The sequence below is a fragment of the Eleutherodactylus coqui genome, chromosome 1 (assembly GCF_035609145.1).
Source record: "Eleutherodactylus coqui strain aEleCoq1 chromosome 1, aEleCoq1.hap1, whole genome shotgun sequence".
Classification (NCBI taxonomy): Eukaryota; Metazoa; Chordata; class Amphibia; order Anura; family Eleutherodactylidae; genus Eleutherodactylus; species Eleutherodactylus coqui.
The window spans coordinates 351,360,107-351,368,708 of record NC_089837.1 but is presented as its reverse complement, the minus strand read 5'-3'; the positions used below and the strand labels follow the sequence as shown (position 1 = coordinate 351,368,708).

Sequence of the window (8,602 nt, the reverse complement as noted above, 5' to 3'; positions counted from 1 at the left end):
GGGCCTAAATTGTGCCAAATTACTGCAAATTGTGCCAAAATTTTGTGGAAAATAAACCAACTAATAGGTCGTCTAAACTTAAACCAGAGAGTCTTAAAATTCAACAGATTTCTCATTCAGCAGAGCTACTATGATAAATCTGGCACATTATAGAACTGTCTACCTTTTAGACAGTGTTAGTTTATAAGCCTTGTTATCATTTGACTACATTCTTGACTATGACATGTAGGAAATTGTCTGTAAGTATATATCACCGTACATATAACACCAAGACAGAAATCAGAACAAGGCAACACATTTTATTCCAAAAAGGCCTTCTTGAATGGCAGAAACATACTGTAAAAATTATTGGAAAAAAACTAAAAGGCATTGTTAAATATTGTCCATATACATTTTTATACAATAATTACATATTTCCATTCCACTTCCATTTGAAGAGACTAGTAGTTCATCTGTCCAGGAATTGGCATATTCACACCTCCATAGTCCAACATGTACATGGGCCATTGCTGTAACAAAGGAAGAACACAACATATCAGACATGCATTGCAAGATAGTTTTAAGAGCATTTTGTTTCTTTCCAGTTGTGACTCCATTATCAAAAGGCAATAGGCCTCAATGACTAAAACTGTCTGATAGTAAGGCTGTCTTTGTTGCTCACAGCAACCAATTGGAACTTAACTTTCATTTGTGAATGTTGCTGAACAGTTAACAAAAGAGGCCCAATGGGGCTTCTATACTATTGGACTTCAAAAAGGCTTTATTTGCTTGGTTCAATAAAGGGGTGTGGCCTAAATAGACAAAAACTATGGCATATATTATGCCAACTAAAAGGTGGTTTAAACTTGGAGCACACAGTCTTAATATTCAACAGATTTATCATTCGGCAGATCTACTGTGATAAATTGGGCACATTTTAAGACTGCCTAATCTAAGTTTGCATACTAAGCCCCATTATTTTTAAATTGTCAAGAGAAAGAAACAGACATAAAAACAATGTTTAAAATATGTATAGGTTTACACTAAATGGCACTGTATTAGGCCTTGGTCAGAGAAGCGTTTTTTTTCCCGCGCTGCTAGCAGCACACAGAACACGCTTCGAATTGGAACCACTAAGTTCCTATAAAAGCACTCACATGAGAGAATGCGAGGCGCGCAAAACAGCTCGCATCTAACAAGGATAGGACATGCTGCAGGTCACATGTAGCTCCGTTGTGCGCACAAAAGATAGGATCTGACCTATCGCTGGTGCGTGATGTGCAGGAGTTTCCATTGGCCCCTATGGGAGTTGGAGTCTATGGAAACTCCTGTGCAGGAAAAGATGATTTTCTGCCAACCGAGGGAATACCCTGTTGCTTATAGCAAGATATTTAAAGCCTGCTGGCCAGAAGCACATTTTAAATGTCCCTCTGTATGCAGCGGAGTATTCCTCCAGTCCTGCTGCTGGACAATTCCCCAGCAGCGGGGGGCAGTAGGGGACTCCCTCCAGCTCTCTCCCCAAAGAATTTCCCTATAGTGGAGAGAGAAAGGGGGCGGAACTAGAGGGATTCACCCTGGGAATAGAGTAAAATTAGCATGTCATTTTTGTTGCAGTTTGTGCACCATAAGGGGTTAAAGGGCCATAAGGAAAACAGGCACGAAAGGGGGAAATTTGAATCGCTGACCAGTGACAAAACATTACATTGGAATTCAGTTTTCTGTTGCACCTTATTGATGGCAGATTCAGAATTTGAAATAAAAAGCATAAATTAATGAACTGTCTGCACCTCCCTCTTAGGCTGGACAGCTAGTGCTTAGCTATTGGCTGAGCGCTCATCCAATGAATGAATAGCTAAGCACTAGGTGTAATTGGCTGAGCGCTCAGCCAATAGCTAAGCACTAGCTGTTATTGGCTGAGCGCTCAGCCAATCAGCACAGCCCTTTCAGAAGTCAGGGATTTTTAAATCCCCACCTGCTGAAAGTGTTGGACAGCAGTGTCAGGGAGCCAGCCGGAGGACGCGTCTGAGCAGCGGAGGGGTGAGTACATTTTTTTTTCTTTTTTTTACCACTTAATGATGATTTTCAGGGAAGGGCTTACATTTCAAGCCCTTACCCGAAAATCATACTGCAGGGTTTGCCACAAACTACTGCTTTCAATTGGACCGGTAGCTGGCGCCATTGAAAAGACTGGCAATATCCCAGCATCATCCCGGCTTTTTCTCGCGCTGCGAGGCAAGTGTTTTCACTTGCTCTCGCAGTACAATCGAGAAAAAAACGCCAGTGGGTGTCAGCTCTTAATTAGCAGCAACTACAAGTAGCTATCCTGTCCAAATAGGTCAAAATTCTGCAGAAAGATTTTAACAATTAGTGTAAACTATGCCATGAATTGCTGTGGTTGCTGTGGCCAAAAGATGTCTGACATGCTACTAGATGGGTGTCTCTTATGGTCTTACCGTCTCTTATAAAGTGACCAATCAGTGTAAATGTATAAAAATATATGTCTGGCAATGCGGCTCAACGGCATTCACTTTAAGGGCTCAGTCAAACGGGGTCATCGGTCGATGCGCCCGTATGACTGTCAGTTAGAAGACGGCTGTCTCTCTCCAGCACTGCTGTAAGAACACGACTGGCAATGAAGCCAGTCACATGTTCTTTCCTCTGGCACTGCAGAGAGATGGCCGTCTTCAGGTACGGCCGTCTGCTAGGTGCAGTAACACGGGCACCGATGCGCCCGTGTGACTGAGCCCTAAATCGAAAAGAATGACTCTTCTAGTGGATTTTTTAAATGAATGAGTTTAATCCTATGTAAAGTGGATGTGTGCAGGGATTCTATGGAGTCGGCTTGAGAGCAGAAGTCACAACCTCGCATTGCACTCACATGCACATGGCGTGGCGTGCAATGTTTTTTCCTGTCCCATTAAAAACAATGGGCGATGCGTTCCAAGGGAACACCCAAAGATAGAACATGCGGGGTATTTTCTCGCTACACAAAAATCTCGTGCGATTTTCTCGGCGAAGTGAAAGTGGTCTAAGTCAGCTTGAGGTATTCTGCTACATGCAGAGTGGCTTCAGCAGTAATAGTGTGCCCTATATCGGCCCCAGTAGTAATAATGGCCCCTACAGTGGCCTCACTAGTAATAGTGTCCTCTGTATTGGCCTGAGTAGTAACAGTGATGGCCACAGTAGTAATAATGTCTCCTATATTGGTCCCAGTAGTAACAGTGATCCCCAAAGTGGCCCTAGTGGTAATAATGTCCCCTATTTTGGCCTCAGTGATACTATTACTACTGGTATTCAAAAACCGGAAAGCGCCAGAGATAAAAAATAAAAAAAAGGTCTTTGTGTAGTCTCACCTGGTACGGACAGCGCGGTACCCTAAGGTACTAGCTGCCTCACCTTTGGTAAGGGAATAATTCTTCACTGGATCAGGGGAGAGCTGCAGGTTTTTTTTAACTAAGTTTATTTTTTTCTACTACTGGGGCCAATTACTAATAGTGTTCCCTATATCAGCCACAGTAGTAATAGTGACCCCCACAGTAGCCCCAGTAGTAATAGCGCCCCCTGAGACCAATATACTTACATCCTCCTTGTCTTGGAAGTGCCACTGCTTCTCTGCTCGGCACTGCTGCGGGTGGAAGTGTGTGCGCCGGGACTCCTCTTCCCTTCTCCTCTCCTCCTGCGGAACCAAGGAGCAGAGGTCAGGGGCGGAAGAACTGGGTGCACACACTTCCGTCAGTTTGTACACCTGTAGCAGTGCCACTGAGTGATTACCAGCTGGGGAGCTGCAGCACCCCAGCTGGTAATCACTGTCATGGTGACCTAACATCCCGAAAGTGGGACAAAAGCTGGCTAAACTTCCCGAAAGCGGGACAAAAGGTTGTCCCGCTGTACCCAGGGCCCAAAAGCGGGACTGTCCCGCCTAAATCGGGACATCTGGTCACCTTTTTCTAGTAGTACTAGCAACGAACGGCATGTTTGCCCTCTCTGGCACTCGTACCATAGGTTCGCCACCACTGGGATATAGTATAGCATATCCTTTATACTGATTTTTTTTTTGCAGGTTTTTGGTTACCCGGACACTTTATTTGTCTCCATTATGTCATAATCCACTGACACACAGGACAAAGTTATCATGTTATTTTTACCGCAGTGTATACACTGCAAAACAATACCTCCCTGAAAATGGCGCAATTGTGGTTTTTTTCCCAATTTCCCTCCATGTAGAAATTTTTTAAAGTTTTTCAGTACATTATATGGTACATCAAATTGAACAACTGAGAGAATTGCTACTTTAGATACTACCAGCTGCGGGATGCAGTCAGGGCCCAATTTGGGGGCCTATCTATCTCAATGTCTCTGACACAACTGGAGGGCTTGGCACAGATGTGCAAACTTGTTAAACCACTGTCTAGCTTCTATGCCCATTTAGCGTAACATCTCGCCCCGCTGAGTGAGAGGGTCATGCAGAAATGGGTGGCTGATATCCCTGATCTGATGTCAGGAGAGGATGGGGACATACTTAAGGGTTCTGGTCCCCCTTTGGTTAGCGCTGGAGACAGACTTATCCAAGTCAAATTCTTGCACCGCATATACTATACCCCTTCCTGGCGGTGCACTATGGGTCTGCTCTCTTCGGCGATATGCCCACGATGTCTAGTTGCAGATGGAACTATTATACACGTGTTTTGGGAGTGAGCAGTTTTGCAAGACTACTGGAGGGACGTTCTCGTATTCATGGAAGCACATTTTGGGCCCCAAGGGTCATGCACCCTGGAGTGTGCCTCTTTGGGCTTGTTGGAACCCTATCGGTGGCTGCAGCAACTGACACATTGTATACGTTGCTGTTTTTCTATGCCAAGAAGGTAATTTTACTAAACTGGAAACACCCTGAGAAGCCAACCAAGAATGCATGGGTCCGGGTGGTAAATTCTGCAATCCCAATGTACAAACTGACATATATGGCCAGGGAATGCCCGGAGAAATTCGATAAGATCTGGGGTGGTTGGGTAAATTGTCCCGCGACAGCAATGGGAGCGCCTGTTTAGGTGTTAAGAGAGAAATAAATTGAAGGACACCCGATTGACCTGCCTTTTAAGTTAAAATTCTACTTTATGTTTTTTTTTCCTTTAAGAGTTGTGCCAAGGGGTTGGGGGGAGAGGGGTGGTTTGGGGGTTCTTGTTCATTTTTCCTCTCCCCTTTTTATTTATTTTTTCTGTTATATCTGGTTCATTTGGAGTTTTTTTTGTGATTCTGTTGATGAAGATTAAATATACATTTTTAGCCAAATATTATGTGTCAAGATGAATGCACGCATATACATAGGTAATGATTATTCTGTCCCGGTATCTATGCAATGTACTGCACTATTGAGTTCAGTACCTGTGGTGCTAGTTGCTTGTGTTTATTTGTTAATAGAGATGAGCAAACGTACTCGTCCGAGCTTGATACTCGTTCGAGTATTAGCGTGTTCGAGATTCTCGTTATTCGAAACGAGCACCACGCGATGTTCAAGTTACTTTCACTTTCATCTCTGAGACGTTAGCGCGCTTTTCTGGCCAATAGAAAGACAGGGAAGGCATTACAACTTCCCCCTGCGACGTTCAAGCCCTATACCACCCCCCTGCAGTGAGTGGCTGGCGAGATCAGGTGTCACCCGAGTATATAAATCGGCCCCTCCCGCAGCTCGCCACAGATGCGTTCTGACAGAGATCAGGGAAAGTGCTGTCTTGCTGGAGTTGCTATAGGGAGAGTGTTAGGAGTATTTTAGGCTTCAAGAACCCCAACGGTCCTTCTTAGGGCCACATCTAACCATGTGCAGTAGTGTGGAGGCTGCTTTTTGCAGTGTTGCACTTTTTTTTTTTGTATATCGGCCGTGCAGAGCATTGCGCCCTGCAGTAATTATACATAGTCCAGGGCCAGTAGTGGTGGTGAGGCAGGGACAGAAGACATATTTATTGAATATAGGCAGTGGGCCTTTCCAAAAACATTTGGGAAAAAAAATCTATTTGGGCTACCTGTGACCGTCCTCAGTGTACTGGGTCTGTGCTGGGGGTAGTTGTACTAATTCATACGCAGCCAGCTAAGTGTTACAGCAGGCTTGCGCAAAATTATTTCCTGGCTCTGTGTTGGCTGTTACATCACCGCTGTATTCCAGTCCACAGTGCAACAGTTTGCAGTTATTTTACATACTCCAGGGCCAGTAGTGGTGACGCAGAGAGAGAAGACATATACAGTGTATATAGGCAGTGGGCCTTTCCAAAAACATTTGGGAAAAAAAATCTATTTGGGCTGCCTGTGACCGTCCTCAGTGTACTGGGTCTGTGCTGGGGGTAGTTGTCCTAATTCATACGCAGCCAGCTAAGTGTTACAGCAGGCTTGCACAAAATTATTTCCTGGCTCTGCTGTGCATTCCGTAAGCGAAGTCAGCCTCCAACCACAGGCCAATAAGCGGCACATTTAATTACAGCGTTCTGTTTCTGCACTACTGGTAATACACCATGCTGAGGGGTAGGGGTAGGCCTAGAGGACGTGGAAGCGGGTGAGGACGCAGAGGCCCAAGTCAGGGTGTGGGCACAGGCCGAGCTCCTGATCCAGGTGTATTGCAGCCGACTGCTGTGGGATTAGGAGAGAGGCACGTTTCTGGCGTCCCCACATTCATCTAACAATTAATGGGTCCACGCGGTAGACCTTTATTAGAAAATGAGCAGTGTGAGCAGGTCCTGTCGTGGATGGCAGAAAGTGCATCCAGCAATCTATCGAACACCCAGAGTTCTGCGCCGTCCACTGCTGCAACTCTGAATCCTCTGGCTGCTGCTCCTCCTTCCTCCCAGCCTCCTCACTCCATAAAAATGACACATTCTGAGGAGCAGGCAGACTCCCAGGAACTGTTCTCGGGCCCCTGCCCAGAATGGGCAGCAAGGGTTCCGAATCCTCTCCCACTGGAGGAGTTTGTCGTGACCGATGCCCAACCTTTTGAAAATTCCCAGGGTCCGGGGGATGAGGCTGGGGACTTCCGGCAACTGTCTCAAGACCTTTCAGTGGGTGAGGAGGACGATGACGATGAGACACAGTTGTCTATCAGTGAGGTAGTAGTAAGGGCAGTAAGTCCGAGGGAGGAGCGCACAGAGGATTCGGAGGAAGAGCAGCAGGACGATGAGGTGACTGACCCCACCTGGTTTGCTACGCCTACTGAGGACAGGTCTTCAGAGGGGGAGGCAAGGGCAGCAGCAGGGCAGGTTGCAAGAGGCAGTGCGGTGTCCAGGGGTAGAGGCAGGGCCAGACCGAATAATCCACCAACTGTTTCCCAAAGCGCCCCCTCGCGCCATGCCACCCTGCAGAGGCCGAGGTGCTCAAAGGTCTGGCAGTTTTTCACTGAGAGTGCAGACGACCGACGAACAGTGGTGTGCAACCTGTGTCGCGCCAAGATCAGCCGGGGAGCCACCACCACCAGCCTCACCACCACCAGCATGCGCAGACATATGATGGCCAAGCACCCCACAAGGTGGGACGAAGGCCGTTCACCGCCTCCGGTTTGCACCGCTGCCTCTGCCCCTGTGCCCCAACCTGCCACTGAGATCCAACCCCCCTCTCAGGACACAGGCACTACCGTCTCCTGGCCTGCACCCACACCCTCACCTCCGCTGTCCTCGGCCCCATCCACCAATGTCTGTCAGCGCACCGTCAAGCCGTCGCTAGCGCAAGTGTTGGAGCGCAAGCGCAAGTACGCCGCCACGCACCCGCACGCTCAAGCGTTAAACGTGCACATAGCCAAATTTATCAGCCTGGAGATGCTGCTGTATAGGGTTGTGGAAACGGAGGCTTTCAAAAGTATGATGGCGGCGACGGCCCCGCGCTACTCAGTTCCCAGTCGCCACTACTTTTCCCGATGTGCCGTCCCAGCCCTGCACGACCACGTCTCCCGCAACATTGTACGCGCCCTCACCAACGCGGTTACTGCCAAGGTCCACTTAACAACAGACACGTGGACAAGCACAGGCGGGCAGGGCCACTATATCTCCCTGACGGCACATTGGGTGAATTTAGTGGAGGCTGGGACAGAGTCAGAGCCTGGGACCGCTCACGTCCTACCCACCCCTAGAATTGCGGGCCCCAGCTCGGTGGTGGTATCTGCGGCGGTGTATGCTTCCTCCACTAAACCACCCTCCTCCTCCTCCTCCGCAACCTCTGTCTCGCAATCAAGATGTGTCAGCAGCAGAACGTCGGCAGCAGTCGGTGTCGCGCGGCGTGGCAGCACAGCGGTGGGCAAGCGTCAGCAGGCCGTGCTGAAACTACTCAGCTTAGGAGATAAGAGGCACACGGCCCACGAACTGCTGCAGGGTCTGACAGAGCAGACCGACCGCTGGCTTGCGCCGCTGAGCCTCCAACCGGGCATGGTCGTGTGTGACAACAGCCGTAACCTGGTGGCAGCTCGGCAGCCTCACGCACGTGCCATGCCTGGCCCACGTCTTTAATTTGGTGGTTCAGCGCTTTCTGAAAAGCTACCCACGCTTGTCAGACCTGCTCGGAAAGGTGCGCCGGCTCTGCGCACATTTCCGCAAGTCCCACGCGGACGCTGCCACCCTGCAGCATCGGTTTCATCTGCCAGTGCACCGACTGCTGTGTG

The 8,602-nt window shown here is 48.3% G+C and overlaps 1 protein-coding gene across 3 annotated transcripts in view; it reads right to left on the bottom strand.

The window, feature by feature from the left end:
• Nucleotides 1–279: 279 nt before the first annotated feature.
• The window catches only part of GTF2IRD1 (GTF2I repeat domain containing 1), a 108,759-nt gene continuing 100,436 nt past the window's right edge, over nucleotides 280–8,602 (bottom strand). For 2 of the 3 annotated variants that reach the window (XM_066576818.1, XM_066576826.1), the window contains exons 27-28: nucleotides 3,560–3,655; nucleotides 280–509 (exon numbers count right to left, since the gene is read on the bottom strand). In XM_066576818.1, coding sequence (XP_066432915.1) covers nucleotides 441–509; nucleotides 3,560–3,655 — 165 coding nt within the window. In that variant the 3' untranslated portion in view covers nucleotides 280–440. The remainder of the gene's footprint in view (nucleotides 510–3,559; nucleotides 3,656–8,602) is intronic. The other variant, XM_066576832.1, reaches the window with a different exon arrangement.